This window comes from Marmota flaviventris, chromosome 6 (assembly GCF_047511675.1).
Source record: "Marmota flaviventris isolate mMarFla1 chromosome 6, mMarFla1.hap1, whole genome shotgun sequence".
Taxonomy (NCBI): Eukaryota; Metazoa; Chordata; class Mammalia; order Rodentia; family Sciuridae; genus Marmota; species Marmota flaviventris.
This window is the reverse complement of record NC_092503.1, coordinates 20205278-20224428: the sequence shown is the minus strand read 5'-3', so window position 1 is coordinate 20224428 and position 19151 is coordinate 20205278. Positions and strand designations below refer to the sequence as shown.

The following is a 19151-nucleotide window of genomic DNA, read 5'->3' as shown; positions in this document are numbered from 1 at the left end:
AATGCAGATTGTATATTTCAAAAGAAATAGTTATTAAAAGGCTTTAAACAAAAAGAGAATAAACAGAAGGGATTTGATAGTACTTCCATTGAATAAATTACTCCAAATATGGAAAAAACACCCACTAGGTCTGAGCACAGAATCCAAAAAACATACTTGGCCTAAACACCAGAGAATATGCCAAAGTCTGTGTTTACTAAGCATTCTTAAAATTCCTTCCTATTGGGGTCACATGTAGTGTATCAGAGTGCAGCACCTTAAGATGGATCTTGTGAAAATGCCTGGAGGGATCAACTCTCCAGTAAGTGTCAACATGAGGCATTGCCTGGTAGACCAGGTCATAAAGTGCCCGCTATGTCCCATTAAGGACTTCTTACTTTTTGCTGAGAACAAGGAGGAGTCATTGAGGAGTACTGAGCAAGAAAGAGATAGTAGCATGTTTGAAATTCAGGAAGGTTTCTCTGTAGCAGTATAACCAGTGGTCCAGAGAGGGGAAAAAAGAGCAATAGGAAGATAAGTCAGGAAGCTTTTTCAAAATCTCTCTTTATTGAAGTGGTATTTTACTTCCTGTATTTTCTCTCTGATTTCACTCCTTACATCGTCCCTTTCCTTGCTGATCAGGTTAGCCATGAACATTCTAAACTCCTTCTCTGACATTTCTCCCACTGTGGTGTCTGTCAATGGATTCTGTTATTGGAGTATCCTGGTTTGTTTGGGGTGATTTGTTCCCTTGCTTTTTCATGTTGTTTGTGCGTCTACCCATCTAACACTATGGATCTGAAGCAGCAGACTCTATAGACTTATATTGTCCCTGAAGGTGTCTAGTGCCTCACCAAATTTGGGGGAGACAAATAATAACAACCAATGCAAATAATATACAGCATTAAAACAAATAGTTCTCACTATGACGTCTACAATGTTAATTGTCACAATAAACAGAAATTATATGATCAATTGCCTATAATAAACAGGGTTTACTAAATGAACAGGGAGAGAACAGAAGTGATATAGGGTGAGATGATTATGAGGGAGGAGGAGGGAAGACAGACGTAAAAACTTAAAGGAAGAATGAATGAGAGAACAGTAATGATTGGCTATTAGTGGAAGAAAAGAGAAAGAGAAGGGAAACAGATGAGAGAAAAAATTTAGATATAAAGTAAATATTTTAAAAATTAAAAATAAAAGAATAAAAAACAAAACTGAAATATACTATTCAAATATCCAATTCCCCAAAAAATGGATCCATGAGAAAACAACTGGCTTCCAAAATGTTAGAAATGACAAAAACAATCCCCACAAATACGAATATGTATAAGTGTCCATGAGCCATTAAGATCATAATTGAACAGAAAATAGAAAAAGAGAGAAAAAAGTCTCAATGAAAAGTTAGAGAATTGTTTCCATTGGAGGTCAAAAGATTCTCAGCTTCTCTTCTGAGCATTGCTAGGTGAGCTGTCTGGAGCGTGTTGTTTGCTCCACTCTCAGGGTGGGGTTGCTGTAGGAGTGAGAGAGATAATCCTGCAGGGAGAATGCCTGAGGTGGGGTTGAAGCATAGGTAGGCTCCAGGGAGTTCCCTGGTGTGGAAATTTTAAATCAGCACCTCCAGGTCCCAGCAATTCCTGGTCCATGCTAGAAGACTGCACCCCAGCATCTCCCCTGGGTTCCACTCTTTTGAAGGAGAAACCAATTCTTAGTCCACTGTGTCACCTGCAGACCCCACATTTCCTGGTCTCAGGTTCAGTCTCCAAACTTAATCTCTCCTTCTCCCACCCTTTCAAACTCCCAGCCAGGTATCTCTCTCCCAGCAGGTCCTACCAGCGGCCAGATTGGAGGGGGGAGGGTAGAGCCAGGTGGGTTTCCAAAGCAAGTTCTCCCCTGTGTAAACATCTTTCTGTTTGATTTTCTCCTGGTCACTGAGGCACACTCTATGTCATGCAGTGTGGGTTTGCCAAACCTGTATTTTGGGCCAGACTCAGCTTTGCCAGGAATTAGCTCCCTCAGCTGCTGGCCCCCACACACTGGCTGCAAAATGGTTCCTTTCTCTGTCCTCTGCAAGCAGCAGGGAGAGATTCAGCTTCTTTCCTGCACAAGGATATTGTGCAGCGTGCCTTTTGGTTTAGTAGGGCAGTGTCTTTGATTTCTAAACTCTCCATACCCAAACACGCCTCAGGCCTAGTCAGGAAACTTTAGTAGAGGAGAGACAACATAGGTAAGAGGTATTTAGGTGTAATTGAAAGGACTTACAGAGGAGTGAGGAGGATGATAAACACAAGGCAGGTGGCAAAAATAACATTCAAGTTTCATTCAGGTTTCCAGCTGGGGAAACTAGGGAGGGAGAAAGGTTGCCGCTGCGTGACCAACAGAAAAAGTATGAGAGGTTTGACCAAAGGAAGAGAACTTTAGTTTGTGGAATATTGAGGTTGAGAGATGGTCTGAGAGCTGTTCAGGGGGGAAAATTTTTTTTTCTTTTGATATATGAGCCTGGCACTCAGAAAAGAAATTAGAATGAGGATTGAGATTTGGATGTCATTGGTATAGATGATGATTGAGAAAATTCTGGTTTAAAATGGCAACCACACCATTCCTCCTGACATATGAATAAAAATGATGATATAAAATTTGAAGATAGAAATTCACCTGCAACGATGAAGAGACGGTAAAGAAGGATTACCAGAAGATAAGATATTTCAGCATGATTGTGTTTTGGGAAATGTGTTGATAGATGAACACTATCATATATGGCTCAGCATATCTCACCAGAGATACAGGACTGCAGGGGAGCTGGGCATTAATGCACTCACTGAAACCTTGAGAAATACCAGGTTAAATTTCTCAGTAATGATGGAAACTGAGAGAGAGAAGAAAGTGAGAAATGGGGCAGGGTGGTAATTGTAGGTCCAGCAATGAGGATTTGGTCCCTACCAACATTTTCTTCGCCTTCCCTAACAACTTTAGAAAAAAGATCCTGAGCACAGTGGCGCATACCTGTGATCCCACTCATTCTAAAGGCTGAGGCAGGAGGATTACAAGCTCTAGGCCAGCCTGAGCTAAGAGCAACACCCTGTGTCAGAAATAAACAAAATAAAAAATGCTGGGGATGTAGCTCAGTGGTACAGTACCTGCCTAGCATGCACAAGACCCTCGGTTTGATCCCAAGTATTTAAAAAAATAGGATCACAAAAAGAAAAAGAGAAAATAAATGACAAATGTGAAAAACTAAGTCATGCAATAATATCAGTATGAAGAAGGTGTAAAAGCCAGTGGACATACAGTCACTATTATTTTTGTTATGAGGGAGAAGCTATAATAATCAAAAATAAAAGCAAGAAACCAAGAAATCAAAATAGTTTTTTCTAAATAAAAACTAAATAAATGCAAACAAGTCGAAATGTAACAGAAGTTACTTCTATTTTTTTTTGTAATAGCCATCTATTACATGGGGTGATCTATTACTGTGATTTTAATTTGCACTTCCTTGGTGATTAATAGTGTGGAGCACCTTCTTGTATACCTGTTGGCTATTCATACGTCTTTAGAGATGTCTTTTCAGGTTGTTTGTCCATTTTTAATTGAGTTATTTGTCTTTTTGCTTCTGATTTGAGTTCCTTATATATTTTGGATATTAATCCCTTATTAGACATAGTCTTCACAAATATTTTTTTCTACTCTGCAAGTTGACTTTTTTCTTTTAGCTGTGAAAACGCTTTTTAGTTTGATGCTTGTTTCTGTCTGTGTTGTTTGTAATTTCAGTATCCAAAAAAATCGTAACTGAAACCAATGTCAGGGAGCTTTTTCTTATGCTTTCTTCTCGTTTTATGGTTTCAGACTTTATGCTTCAGTCCTTAATCCACTTTGGTTTTCAAGGAAAGCAATATTTTTCACTGACCTAAGTCTTTCCTTTAATAATATTGGTATATTACCTAATATAATTACAGTACAGGAATTCATCTTCTTTTATTTGAACAGTTCCAATTTTCCATCTCTCTTTGACTACTTTTCAGTAGTACTCTTTTACAAAATAAACCTATGAAAATTGGAAATATCCCATTCTACTTGCTTCTTTCTTTCAAATTTCCACTCCTTCCAATCTGCCTGGTTTTCTTTCCCAGTGTCCATGACTTTAAGTAGTTTTCTATAACATATGTTGAAGTCATAACCTCATTACTTCAGAATGGGACCATGCTTGAACATAAGTCATTGCAGATGTAATCAGTTAAGATGATGTCATATTGGAAAAGAGAAACCCTAATCAGGTGTGACTTGTCAGTATCATTATAAAAACCAGAAAAGGACACAGACTCCTACACCGGGAGAACTCTGAAGACGAAGACCACAGTGATGTTTCTGCAGATCAAGAAATGCCAAAGATGGCTGGAAATGAAAGAGGCAAGAAACAGATTCCCTCCCATAGTTCTCAGAAGGAACCAGCCCTGCTGACACTTTGAACTTCTAGACTCTAGAACTATCAGAGGATAAATTCTGTTTTTTAAGCCATTATGTCTGTAGTGCACTATTACTCCTGACCTAGAGAACTAATATATTTAAAATGCTCAGTGTTTATAAAAAGTGGTTGATTAGAAACTTAAACTACCAAACCAGGAATGAAACTGTCTTATTTGCCTGGGAATAATTTCACATTCTCTCTATATCTCTAGTTTTCTTATCTATAAAATAAAAATAATAATATCTCACAACATTGTTGGAGGGGTTAAATAAGCTTACATATGTAAAATCATATATAAATGTATATATAAGCACATATATACACACATATGTATATAGATTGAGAGAGAAAGAGATGAAGAACAATACCTTTAACATTGTATGTTAACAGTAGCTATTAGCTATTCTTGTGCTTCACTCATTTAACTACATGCTATATACCAGGCTCTTCTACAGACACTACAGGTACATCACCAATCAAAACATAAATACCCAACTCTATGAGGTTCACATTGTAGTGACAGGATGCAGACAATGAAATGAATAAGCAAAATATGTAATACTTTGGCCAGTGTTAAGTCCTGTGAAGAGAAATAAAGCAGAGACTATGGATAGGAAGGAACAGTATAGGGTCAGACAGTTTTTAATAGGGTAAATTAGGGAAGTATCATTGAGGGAATAAGCTTTGAGCTTCCTAAGAAAAGAGCATTACAGGTTTTACCAACAAATTGCCTGACACTAGACACTTTATAAATAAAAGGGATTTAATTAGCTCTCAGTGTGAGAAGCTGAAAGTTCAAGATCAAACAGTTCCCCAGGTTTAGCCTCTGGTGAGGACACCTTTGATTGTGTCACAACATGGTAGAAAAGAAGTAGAGAAATGCCTATGTGCCAAAGAGGCCAAGTGCATGGGTTGGACCCACCTTAGAGCACACTTCCATGAAAACTAACCAGGGTCCCACAAGAGCTTCATTAGTCCTTTCTGAAGAGATGCCTCAATGACCTAACTTCCTCCCGCTAGGCTCCGCCTCTTCAAGTTCCACTCGACAGCTCCATATCAGGGACCAGGCTTCCAACACATGAACAAAAGCACAGTACAGGCAGAAATAACCGCAAGCACAACTGCCCTGAGATCAAAGCCTGCAATGTTCAAAGGACATCAAGAAGCCCTGCATGGGTGGAGAAGAATGGATGACATGGAAGGCAATAGATGAAGCCCAAGGAGTAATATGGTAGCAGACTGTTTATGTCCTTGAAAGGCTTTGACCTCTGCCCTGAGTGACATGGGAGGTCTCTGGAAGTTTTGAGCACAAGAGTGACATGGTCTGGGGTACATTTTTATAGGACCATCCCTGCCATTATGTGGTTTTAGATTTGATAGTGGTAGGAACTAGAAAAGAAGGAAGAACAAGAACAGAAATCCTAGGCTGGAATCTACTTCTAAAATTCAGTTTTGTGATCATGATGACTCTAACTAGTTATTTGATACAGGAGGAAAAGCATAGAGACTATACATATAAAAGGCTTTCCTGATGGATCAAATGTGGTATTTGAAAGAAGGAGAGGAGTCATGGATGACTCTAAGGATTAAGACCTGCTATGGTTTGAGTGTGAAAGTTCATGTGTTGTGACCTTAATTCCTCAATGCATCAGAATTGGGGTGGTGGTGGTGCGGTGGGGTTTGGTAAGAGATGTTTGGGTCATGGGGATAAAGCCCTCATGGGTGGGGTAATGCCTCTCTTGTAGGAATTGGTTAAGCTGTCATGGAAGTTTGGCCCCCTTCCCCCTCTTTCACATGTTCTGCTTGCCCTTCTGCTTTCTGCCATGTATTGAAGCAGCCTGAGGCCTCACTAGAAGCCAACCCAATTCTAGAACCATAGTTTTAAACTTCCCAGTCTACACAATTATGATTCAAAATGAACTTCCTTTCTTTATGGATTACCAAGTCTAATCTCAGGTGTTCTGTTATAGCAACAACAACAACAACAAAAATAGACTAAGACAATAACTGAGCAAACTGGAAGTACATTTCCATCAACTATATTGGGGAAGACTTTTGGAATAATGGCTTAGGGAAGGAAACAACAAAGTTGTACTATTGTTGCTCCCCTTTCTTTTACTGTATTATAGTCATTATTGCTACAAGGAGAGGTAGCATCCTCAGTTGGTTTTTTTTCCTTTATTCTTAGCTCTGTCACCCATCAGATTTTCCTTCATCTCCTGCAAAGTAATAAACCTCCATACACCCACACTCCATGGCCAGCACTACATCTAGTCGGTCCTTCTTTCGAATGTAATCTAGTCCCTCAGAGAAATAGGAGTATGCTCAGCATGCCTACCAAGAACAAATCACCCAATGCTCCCCTTCTGCCTTCATAGTCAGGCCTCTCTCTCAAACTCCCCAGAAGCCATATTTGTTCTCTTTTTTGGAAATGTTCTTTGCTTTTTCTCATTTTAGTCATTTTTCTTCTACTTACCCCAATTTCCACCTATCAATTCTTCCCCACGAATACTATCTGACCTCATTCCCACCACTTCTAGGATTCCTCAATACCACAATAAATCTCCTGACCTATCCCTGGGGTACCCTCTACTTCTGAATTGTGTACCTGGGTACCCTCTTCCTCTGACTTGTGTACCTGGGGTATCCTCTTTCTCTGGAGTACAATTCTTTGCTACAGAAAACTGAGTTAATATCTCTGGGCCTTTGGCTCTTCTGTAAAATAATTACATTATCCAGTGATAGTTTATAAATCTTTAAGATAATTTCAGTTTTAACTTCTAATCTGACTCCATGTTTAGCTATTCAGTGTTTTTCTTTTCACCTGTGGCAAGTTTTCATTTCTTTTCTAACACATTTGCAAATCTCTCTTTCCATTACCTCCTTATATTTTCAAAATCCTAACCACATTTTAAAATCATTATTTCTTAGGCCCAACCCAGTGGTTTTCACCTACACCTTAATGTTGGCCGGAAGAGAGTGTGTATTCTTTCAGATTTCTTTGTCTATAAAATAAAAGAAGGATAATGTTAAAAGTCTGAAAGCAGACAACCCTACTTGGATATTTCTTTACCATAATACAATTTTCTTTGAGAAGTCTGTGATTGAAGTTTGTTGGGCTGGGGTGTAACTCAGTGGTAGGATGAGTGCTTAATATGTGGAAGGCCCTCGGTTCAATCCCCAGCACCCTCCCCCACAAAATTTAGTTAATACCAATGACAAGCAGCTAAGGACACCATATGTGATATGATTTTTGTCAGACCCATTCTAACAAGTTTTCATCACTTCTTTGTGGTGGCCCTGCTGTTGACTTCCTCTATCATTTAACTGCCAATTTTCCTAGGTTAATGACAGAGTAAGGACAACAAAGAAAGAACAATTTAGCTCAGCTCACTGCCCCCTTTAAAAAAAAAAAAAAAAAAACCCAGTTGATTTCTCTAGATTCCAGACTAAGTTGATAACATTAAAACAATTCCAGAGACAAAGGTCTTTTTCTAATGCTTTTATTTAACCAAAAATCCTGGTGATTTCAAAATATATTAGACATTCCATTCACTGAGGACAAAAGAGGTTATTCTAAAACATTCTGTAATAGTCTTAAACTGGTTTTATCAGAGCAAAAAAAGGAAAAAAGGGAGAAATCTATCCCAAAAGGCCATTATAAAGTAGAAATTATACAGCTGGATTTCTTGGGCATTAAGGAAATTTACACACACACACACACACACACACATACACACACACCACTTATGTATATTAGTTTAAAATATTCCATTTTTAAGATTAAATTTTATATAACACACATGACTATAAATGGGTTCCTGAATACAATGACTATTTCTAATTATTTTTAGCAAGAGAACTGAACTTCCCACCATCCAGTGCTGGTTTATAAATTGAATTTTGTAAACCTGTTAGAAAAAAAAAATGTTTCCTATCTAGCCTCCTCTGCCCAAAGCAAATATCAAAATGTCACCTCTCCCGCAGTGTCATGGTTATAAGACATCTCCCTCTCTTCTAAGGTCTACTGGAACTCACCCTGGGTCCTTCTTATCCCCTTTTATACCTCCTGAATGAGAATCTCTCTTATCTATCAATACATGTTTGTGGAAGAAAGAAGAAACAGAAAAATAAATAAGCATTATAGTTTAAGTTTTTAAAGCGTGAACTGTGAGTCAAACAAATCTAGTTTTGTTTCTCACTGCATTTACTCAGCATGTGGCAACTGACACTGATTTAACCTCTCTTAGCTTTTGCTTCTTCATTTAAATAATAGAGAAAATGAAGCCTCTCTCATGGTGTACTATGAAGGTGCAACTGAATAAAACGGTAGACACACCACATCCAGGCACTCAATTGAAAGGTATTTCTCTTCCTGTATTCTTACCTCGCGAGCACAACTCAATTTTGTATTATGGTTGGTTGAACACAGGTCAAGGTCTAGGGTATTGAACGCAGGTCTATTTCCAAGGTGAACACTTTTGAAGGCAACATCTTGCTCATCTTTTTTTTCCTGTAGAACTTAGTGGAATGAATTGAGTGTTCTGGAGGCACAGTAACTGTGTGTTGCACTAAACTGGTGGTTGAGCCAGAATCAGACTCAAGCTTTGAAACAATGACCTATAGATTTTGGCTCTTTGGGCTTTTTTGGTAATACAGTTCCTCTCATATAGTTCTTTTTTGTGATACAGTTCCTGAGCTAAGGCTCAAGCCTTGAGACAGTCCACCATGTCTTAAATTAGGTTGTACAAAATAGAAATACTTACCTAAATTCTGTGGTAATTGATTAGAACACTGTTGCATTTCTCACTATAGAAATTTCTGCAGGGGATCAACCTTATTCTGAGAGGAACAAAACTGAAGTCACTACTCTATGATGGAAAACAAATTGGATGGAAAATAGCACTGAGTCACATAAACATGAGCTACAAACTCCAGCTCCTCCCTGACTGGTTGTGAGACTTTAGGAAAACGCATTAAAACTCAACTAAAACAAATAGAGAGCTTAGTCTACCTTGGTTATCACATGGGGTCTTCGGGTACATAGGGAAGGAGATGCCTATGGGTACACTATACCACTACAAAACAGGACACAAAAACCAAGAAAATCACTGCTTTCCATCTATATGAGCTCTTCTTTTGTCATAGTTCAGTTTCTACCCTTATTCCCTCCTTTGGCAAATGACCATAATGTTAGTTCAGTTCAGTAGAAAAGCTGTGTGTGTGTACGCATGTGCAAACACACGCATATAATAGTCTAGTGATGAGATCCACATAACCTGCGATCTTTAATTTTGCATGTCAAAGAATCACAATGCAAGGAGAAACTGCCCTTACGAATCTATGCTACAGCCCACGCAGTACCTGTGAAGCAAAGGACTCTTCTGCCCCGAGGCAGCTGCGACTGCATGCACTCTTTTCGTGTCTGATGCTAGAACAACATTGCACAACCCAGCTGCTTTCGGCCTTTCTCCGGTGTCAATCACAGCTTCCTTTGTAAAGTACAGCCCAAGGCCTGATGGAAAACCACTCCCAGCAGCACAGGAGCAGCTTGGAGGAGGAGCACACACCACAGTCCTCCCAGTTCGAGTGGGGCTTTTGTTTCTAGGTCATTTTACTAACATCACTCCAGGATCCTTAAAAAAAAAAACTGGGAGGAAGGGGAGGCAGCTTGGCCAGCTACAGACTACACACTGAAGAATGAATCTTCCCAAATTTCTGGAAAAAGTCCTCTTGTGCCCGGGCCAAGGCGTCTTCATCAATGAACACAGCTGGCCTCTTGGCCATGACAAAGTACTGCACCTTCCTCAGATTCCAGCCCAGCACGTACTGGAGCCAGCCGCAGACCGCAGCGGTGGAGCGGCCCACCCCCGCGTTGCAGTGAACGTACACGGTGTGTCCATTCTCCAGAAGCGCGTGCAGGAGACACACTGCCTGCGGGAGCATCTGCACTCGGCCTGATGGAGAGAGCACAGCACACACAAGTGAACATGAGACCTCCTCCGGCACACCGCCACATCACAGGGCCAGGCAGAGTGAGGCAGGGCCATGAGCACTGGCTCTGCTTCGAAGGCAGAGGTGAGGCGAGCTTAGAAAAAAGTGGAAAGAGCATTCCAGAGACAACGGCTGGGTCCCTCTGAACCTTCACTGAATGTCGCTGCTCCTCTGAGTGGCTTTACCATCAATGCAAATTTCCCTCCAAAGTAAACTGTCATCCGTAGTGGAAATAGATATTTACATCTCTTACAAGGGCTCACAGAGATTGGTCAGTGGTTTTGGAAGATTTCAAAGAAAGCATGTTATATTCTGTCACCTGAATTTCATTTAACATAAAATGTTCTTCCATATAAATGTAAAACACTGAACTGGTCCACATTGGTTAAAGAATCAATCTTTTTCATTAATTAGATAGATGAAACCTGAACTAGAATTTAATGTTAATTTTCACTTGTCAAACGGAATGGCTAACTTATAATTGATATATGTGGAACAACCAATCATTTACTTCACCATGATGCAGTGAATACTAAAACTGATTCAATTTCTATGTTATTGGGCAATTATGATTATAGCTATTACCACTTTATGCTGCTATTTCAATTATTAGGTTATCCAAATGTCTTCTCCTTCTGAGAGAAGATGTTCTATGCCCTGCTGAGTGCTGAGAGACTCCCTCCTCTTATCCTGCAAAGCAGAGGCGCCCCCTACAACCATCCTAGAGTTCCTGGATGCTTTCTGCTCACAGCTTCTCACTAGAGAGATTTTAACAGTGAGTTGAAGTTTTTTAGTAAATGAAATCAAGAAGAAATAAAACAGAGAAACCATACAGAGCCCGGATTATAGATGGATAATTATACCTCAGTGTTCTCTAGGTGCTCTCTGTCCTCCACAGAAGGACATAATGGCCCCAGAAGGATCCTCTCAGGATCACACGGAGGAGCTCTGCCCGCCTACATTTTGCCATCCCACTGAATGACTGAAGTAGTGGTAAGCCCCTCCCTCACCTGCTGACCTGCCCCAAGGTCTAAAATCCCCAGGAAATGCAGTCAAGTCTCCCTCTTTAGATGCCCTCTTGAAACACAAGTGCCCTGAAGAAGCTAACACAACACAATGAAATTGGACACACACACACACACACCCCATCTTGAAGGTCCTCTCAGTCACCTGTCTACCTCAGCTTCACACCCACCACACTGAGACAGGAGTGGGAGACTGCAGAGAAGCCAGGATAACAGTCTAGCCTAGCCACCGTGTTCTGTGAGTCTCCCTAATGAAGAGATTCAAAGCTACAGGCACCAGCCAGCAGTTTAGAACGTGTCAGAAAGGAATGTGTTGGTGCCTTAGGCCACATCACTCTCTCCCTAGGGCCTGTTGCCCTGACTCATGCTCTATCTTGATCCCTGTGTCCAAACTGAGCCATGAATTTTAACTCATGAAATGCTGCAGGCCTGATTTCAGGTGTTCTGAGGTGGAGCTGGGCGGGGCTGCCATAGTTCCTTGTGGTCCCCTCCCAGAGGTACTAAATGTCCTGGAGATGCAGCAAGGTGTGGAGAGCATCTGATGAGCCAGTGAGGCGCCTCACTGCGGTCTTAGGAAAAGCACTGTGTGGTGGATTCACCATCTGAGTCAGGGGATCAGAGGTGGCAAAGCCTCCTAGGTTAGTTTGGTTGATCTTGCTGAGACGTGTGTCCTGCTTAACTGCAGGGCTTGTGTCCTACTCAGGGTTGGAAGGAGGTTTGCTCTAAGAAACTCTGGGTGGGTGGGAATGGAATCCCACTTGTAGTTCCTACCCCCATTCCACTAGCATCAGGTGACAAGTTCTTTGCTATGGCTGCTTCTCCAGACACTATGTTCTTTGGCAGGAAATAAAAAAGAATGTTGTTAATTTAGTTTTTGTTTTTGTTTTTGTTTTGCTTTGTCAATTGCCCAATCTATAAATAGACTACAGTGGCCATTTGCAGTAGAAGGTGCTGAACCCAAGAGTCCAGCCCCAGTGCTGGCCAGTGTGGCCAGCCTGCCAAACCAAGTCTTCAACAGACCCAGTCAGGATCTCTTCCCTCGGTCTACTCAGAGGTTCCCCAAGGACAGGTCTGCTCCAAAGAGCCCAACTGATGTAATACCGTCCCCTTCCTTTTTATCTGTAAAAAGCATGTGCTTTTTATTAAGAAGCATGTGCTCTGTTCAGAAGTTAAAAAGGGATACTGTTAGTTTGAGGCTCTCTCATTTCAGACCCATCCTTCTGAGGGGTGTGTGTCAGCTGCCATGTGCACCAAAGGTGCCCAGCTTCACAGGGGCTTCACCAACATGGGGTAACGGTCACCGGAAGCCTTCTTCCAGAATCACTGAAAAATCCCGCTTAAGATCTATCAAATATTTAAGTAACAAACATAAATCACTGGAAGCGGCTCAGAGAAGTAGCCAGTTCAGAGTGCTCTCCCATCCTAACCTGGCCTCAGCCAGAGCCCTACTTCAGTTTGATCTTTAGAGACTGCACCCTGCCCTGACTAATTATAGATAATATATACTGAGCCCTTTTTACCTGGCAAGCATTCTGCACTAAATATTCTGTGTGATACTGCTCATTTATAACCACCTCTTACCAACTATGAGGCCACTTCCATTTCTATCCTTAATTTTTAGATGAAGGAACAGAGTCACAGAAGGTTGCCCTAAGTTATTCCCTAAGTGGCTACTCCAGCCAAGACAGTTCAAAGCCTCTGATCTTAACAACTGAGGTCCTTCTCTAACTGACCTGGTTTCTGATACTTTCCTCCCCGCATCTTGTGAGTCTGAATTCCCACCCTACTTACCCAGTCATGATGCTGTCTTTACCCCGTTGAAGAGCAGCCTCCTCCGTGGGCTGTAACAACTCTGCCCCACCCTAGAGAAACTCTCAGCACCCAACAGGTCCATCTCCCTTCTTGAAAACCCATCCAAGGGAGCCCAGAGTAATACAAAACCCACCATGGAACAAAAAGAAGATGGATAAGATCAGGGCTCACCGTAATATACCCTAAACAATTTAGAGTTGATATCAATCAGAGTCGATAAATTTTAAGTTTCCTATATATAATCTCCATGCAGAACTTAATCTGATAAGGAGTTTCCATTCTTAAAGACAGTAATACCTCGTGATAAGGCAAAATTCCAGATCTTTTCATTTAAAATGTTCCATATTTTAAGTGTTGGCAACAAAGTTGAAAAACTGTAAACCCTGTGTAGGTCAAACAAAACACACTACCATCTGTGTTTCTCACTTTGGAATTTAAAACAAGCCTTGGGTCTCAGTAGATGCTCAATAAACATTCATTAAATCATGAACAAAAATGAAACAACAGAAGAAGACAGAAGTACCTATTTGATCTGAGACAGAGCTAGATCCTTCTCTCCCAACTGTAACCTACACCTGCTCCAGACTAACCCAATCCTAAAATGATTAAAATAGCATCCTGAGAGCACCACTGAGTGAGGCAAGGTTGTGAGAATGAGGAGAGAGAGGGAATTTGGGCAGGTAATGTGGGGCATTAGGGTCTGAGATAAGGGAGGGTCTCGAACCCCAAAGGCATGCTTTACCTGAGGTTGACCTGAAGAGTTTATTCATGGCACACTGTTCAGCCTTCCTCAATCACACAAACACTTTTTTTTTGTCTTAGAGTTTCTACTGTTTCCTTTCTTACTCCAGAGACAGACACATAAAATTTCATTATTTTATTGTGCACATCTTCTCTTCCACCTTTGGATTATAAGGTTCAGCTCGTCTAGAACATTCTTTGGTAGAAACTTACAACTATGCACTAATCATATGATCACAACTTGTTGACTTTCAAAGCCCTTTCATATCACTCATCTTATTCTATTGTTACCCTCCAGTAAGGCAGAAATTACTATTCCCCTTTCCCAATGCAGGAACTAACCTGCCAGCATCACAAGCCACACAGAGGTCTGAGGCTGGCCGCCAGATGTTCTGGCTCCAAAGTCAGCATCTTCCCACAATGGCAGAGCCGAATGCAGTCTGCTGAGTGAAAAGAACTCAGGCTGTAAGAAATAACAGGGGGGTTGCTGAGGACTCCGGGGAGCACATTAACTCATCTGGGAGGCAAGGGGAGACCATTTGTCATTCGCAGAACTGAAGGAACAGAGGTCAAGACTCAACCTGAATTCTTTCTATATGGGGGACATTTTAATGAGTAGATTTGGTTTGTTTTGTACAAGTGGGTGTTGGATGCGGGGCGGGGGGGCTTTTCATTTCTCAAGTGAAAGACGCAAACTACATTTTAAAAAATATGAAAAAGAAATCTAAACGACCCCTCCACATGTGACAAAGCATGCCAGAGTAAGATCAATAGCGCAATTGATTGTAACAGGTGTGTGACAACCAGTAGTGACAGGACAGCCTAACAGCCTGTCTCCCTTCTCAGACTTTATCTGACAGCATTGTGCTGTGGCGCAAAGTGCTTCCAAATGGATCTTTTCTCTAGAGTTCTAAAAATATTCAGCTGGACTAATCTATACTTTCATTGTGCTAATATTGTGAAGCCACATAGATTAATCTACTGGTAAAACGTTTCCTGGGGCTCAGGAATGGTTGTTAACTCTTTGATTTACTCCTCCAGGTTTAGTGAACCAAAGAAACTCTTTTTTTTTTTTTTTTAGTCTTAGAGTTTCACCTGTTTCTGGTGGGAGGTCTCATTTTGCTGCCACCCACTGCCTCTGTGTGAAAGATGGTCACGGCTGCACCAAACCTAGTGACCCAATGACCCCCAAAAAGATTTGAGTACAACAAAAATGTGTGCTTATGGGTTGTTTTCCCTCAGGCTTCTGCAGACCTCCAAAATATCAAGCAAATTACCTCCTAGCAGCATGGCCTTCACATGATCAGTGCATAGGAGGGAACGGAGGCTCTGCATAGTGTTAGCTCAACTTTTCTCAGTCTGTCCCCCGCTGTGTTGCTCAGCAGGTAACAATATTATCAGGTCAGAATCAAAGAAACTTAAATTAAAATGCTCTGTGGGAACTAGTCATACTACCCGAACAATTTTCTCTGTTTTGAAATCAGAGAAACAAATTGGGCAGGGCAAGGATCACCTATATTCAACCAACGCTCTTCTATGTAAATGAAGTTTCTTTTTTGATATGTTTTTCTTCCTTGAGAAAGGGCCAAACTTTCAAGACTAAATCAGGCTCCCTTGGATCAGATTACCAAGGGGAAAAAAACAAACTGTCAATAATGCTCCACACTTTCAGAAACAAAAATCAAACTCCAACTTCAGTGATAGTTCAGTTCAGACACAGACCCACAAGGAGGCCCAGTTTGGCCACATGCACCACCTGAGGTAGATACAGGATCAAGGTGGCCTGAGAGAGAGGTTTTCCCACCTTGCATACCACTGACATTGGGGGAGATAAGCTACCTTCCCTACAAGTCATGGCTGTGCATAACAACAGTTGGTCATGAGTATCAGAGACTAAACTAGTTGGTCCATAGAATCTGCAAGAGTATTTGTGAGAACACAGAGAGAAGCTTTGTAGTCTGGTTTTTTGGAGCAATGTTCTGAGTCAGGTTGCCAGCCTTGAAATCCAGGCTGTGCCTCTTTCTAGTTCTATGGCCTGACCAGGTTACTTAACTTTTTGTACCTGTCTCTTCCTCTGCAAAATGGAGATAACAACATCTAACCAGAGTCCTGTTAGAGCATTAAATGAGTTAATGTATGCAAATTTCTCAGTATTGTGTTTGATGCCTAATGTGCATTGTAGGGAAAAGGGCTGATGATGGAAACACTTCCTGATTTCCTGTCTAGGCAGCCCTGCCTTCCTTCTTTCCTTCAGAACAACGGGTCCCTAAATTCCCTTAACCCATGCCATCTCCACAGCTCTCTGCTGCCCCCTGCTGACAGGATGCTGATACTATCAGCATCTTTGTTCTCTCTACAGGTGCCTCCACTTCTTTGCAACAATTACTTCATTCTCCAACCAGGCTGAGAGATATAGATCATTCCTTTAAAATCCCTTGCTTATGAACCTTAGTCTATGTTGCTTATCTCCCCTAGCCTGCCCTTTCTCCAGCCACACCTTCCTGTCTAGGTCATGCCTACGCCAAATGCCATGGCATTCACAAAGCCTCCCTGTGCTCCTCCACAGAATGGGCTGCTGCAAAGCCATAGTCCTCCAGAGCATGTACCTCATTCCTCTCACATCCACCTCCGTCTGCACTACACTCTGAACTCGTCTTACTGCCTCTTGCCATTCAGTCCAAATCACCCCTTATTTGTCTCTGGTTCTCACACAATTCCTTTTTCACAAAGACCTGCTCAGCAAGCACCTGTATGATCAATAAAGACTCCTATCAACACCCTGGCTCCGCTGTATTCTCTCTAACACTCTCTCCATTTCACTCACCCCCTCATGGACCCCCCAGCTTCACCTTCAATCCATTCTCCCAACTATAATCAAAGAGCACTTCTGGAGGAAAAAAAAAAAAAAAGAATCTTGGCATTTCCCAGCTTCCCAATCATTCATCTGCTTGTCACTGCTTTAGAACAGTATAAAGTCCTTACTGTGGCCCAAATCCTGGTAGAGGTCTTCCCTCCTTCTCACATTTGCAGCCCCGTTGGTCTTCCAGTTCCAGCAACACTCCACGCCCTCTCCTGCCACAGGGATTCTAATTGGCCTCTCTGCCTGGGAGTCTCTGGACCATTCACTCTTCCCCCAGTCCACCCTCAGACCTTAGCTCAGACATCACTTCCTGAGAAACCTTCCTGGATTATCTGTCGCTCTCACAGTATTATCTATGTATCTTCCTAACAAAGGAATTCATATTTTTCATTTTTTATTTTTACTTACTAATGTGCAACATCCCTATAGGACTGTAACCTTCACAAAGACAGGAGTTGCACCTGCCTTTCTTTTTATGTCATGTTCCCAGCAACCAGCATAACGTCACACACATAGTAGATACACAATGAATATATATTTAATAAATAAGCAAATTTAAAAAGCCAAGTTAAACAGAATCTTAGCCAAAGCACCAAAAGATACACATTAAATATATTAAATCTGAAACCTTATATTTATACCATTCATATTTAAGACATTCAATTATAGATACAAGGACAGACAGACTGCAAGGTCTTCCCTGCGACACATTCAGCAAGAAGCTAGAGCAGCTCTTCTGATCCTTACTTACCTTCAGTGCTCATGTCTGGTGTTGGCATCCAGATGTAAACCAAACCTTCTTCCTTATACAGCTTGATCATAGTGTCTGGACTCATGGGTTCGGGGTAGCGGTTACAGCCGGAGGAATTCTGGACAATATCCCATTCCGTCTGGAAATTCATGACAGCCGTTATGCCCAACTCATGCTTCAGTTTGATGGTTACGTGTTCCACTTGGCGAGGACAACTACCCAGCCAGATATTTGGTAAAATTCTAATGAGAACATATGAGATCAACTGTCACTATTGTTCTGATTTGAGTTCTAAGTAACTGCATAAAACACATAATATTAAAAAGCAACTAACCCCTTAATCTGGCACAAGAGAAACTGGATTTTTAAGGATTTGAGAATATTATTATTATTATTATTATTATTATTATTATTATAAGGTAAGGAGTACTGATATTACTGTAGGGGAAAAACAAATAATTCAATTAACTAGAATGTCAGGAAATGGGCATTAGAAAACCAAATCTAACAACATATTAAAATAAGGTCATCAAGTTGTATTTGTTCCATGAATGCATAAAGTGCACAAATCCATTGATACATTTCAAATGACAGCAAATTAAAGGTGAAAACTTCTATAATTGCCTCAATAAATTCTGAAAAACATTTGCTAAAAGTATTCATTCCTGTTTAAATCCCAATATTAAATTCTTTCTTTCTCTTTATTTATTTTTTACTTATATATCACAGCAAAATGCATTACAATTCTTATTACACATATAGAGCACAATTTTTCATATCTCTAGTTGTATACAAAGTATATTCACACCAATTTGTGTCTCCACACATGTACTTTGGATAATAATGTCCTTCATATTCCACCATCATTTCTAACCCCGTGCCCTCTGCCTTCCCCTCCAACCCCTCTGCCCTATCTAGAGTTCGTCTAACTCGAAATCCATATGTAACAAAATGAAATTAATCCCCTTTCACCATGCACAAAACTCAACTCAAAATGAATCAAGGACCTAGGAATAAAACCAGAGACCCTGCATCTAATAGAAGAAAAAGTAGATAGACCCTAATCTCCATCGTATGGGATTAGGCCCCAACTTCCTTAATAAGACTCCTTTGGTGCAAGAATTAAAATCAAGAATCAATAAATGGGATGGACTCAAACTAAAAAGTTTCTTCTCAGCAAAGGAAACCATCTGTGAAGTAAATAAAGAGCCTACATCTTGGGAGCAAATCTTTACCCCTCACACATCAGATAGAGTATTAATCTCTAGGGAATATAAAGAACTCAAAAAGCTAAGCACCAAAAAAAAAAAAAAAAAAAAAACCCAATCAATAAATGAGCCAAGGACCTGAACAGACACTTCTCAGAAGATGATGTACAATCAATCAACAAATATATGAAAAAATGTTCATGATTGCTAGCAATTAGAGAAATGCAAATCAAAACCACTCTAAGATTTCATTTCACCCCAGTAAACCCCTATATAAAATTCTTATAGTTTAGGACATTTCAAATATGCTAAACAC

The 19151-nt window shown here is 40.7% G+C and overlaps 1 protein-coding gene across 5 annotated transcripts in view; it reads right to left on the bottom strand.

Annotated features, from left to right (window-relative positions):
• Window positions 1-7970: 7970 nt before the first annotated feature.
• The window catches only part of Epm2a (EPM2A glucan phosphatase, laforin), an 83195-nt gene continuing 72014 nt past the window's right edge, over window positions 7971-19151 (bottom strand). For 4 of the 5 annotated variants that reach the window (XM_027938525.2, XM_071612944.1, XM_071612943.1 and 1 more), the window contains exons 3-4: window positions 17628-17869; window positions 7971-10401 (exon numbers count right to left, since the gene is read on the bottom strand). In XM_027938525.2, the coding sequence (XP_027794326.2) occupies window positions 10124-10401; window positions 17628-17869 (520 nt within the window). In that variant the 3' untranslated portion in view covers window positions 7971-10123. The remainder of the gene's footprint in view (window positions 10402-17627; window positions 17870-19151) is intronic. The other variant, XM_027938526.3, reaches the window with a different exon arrangement.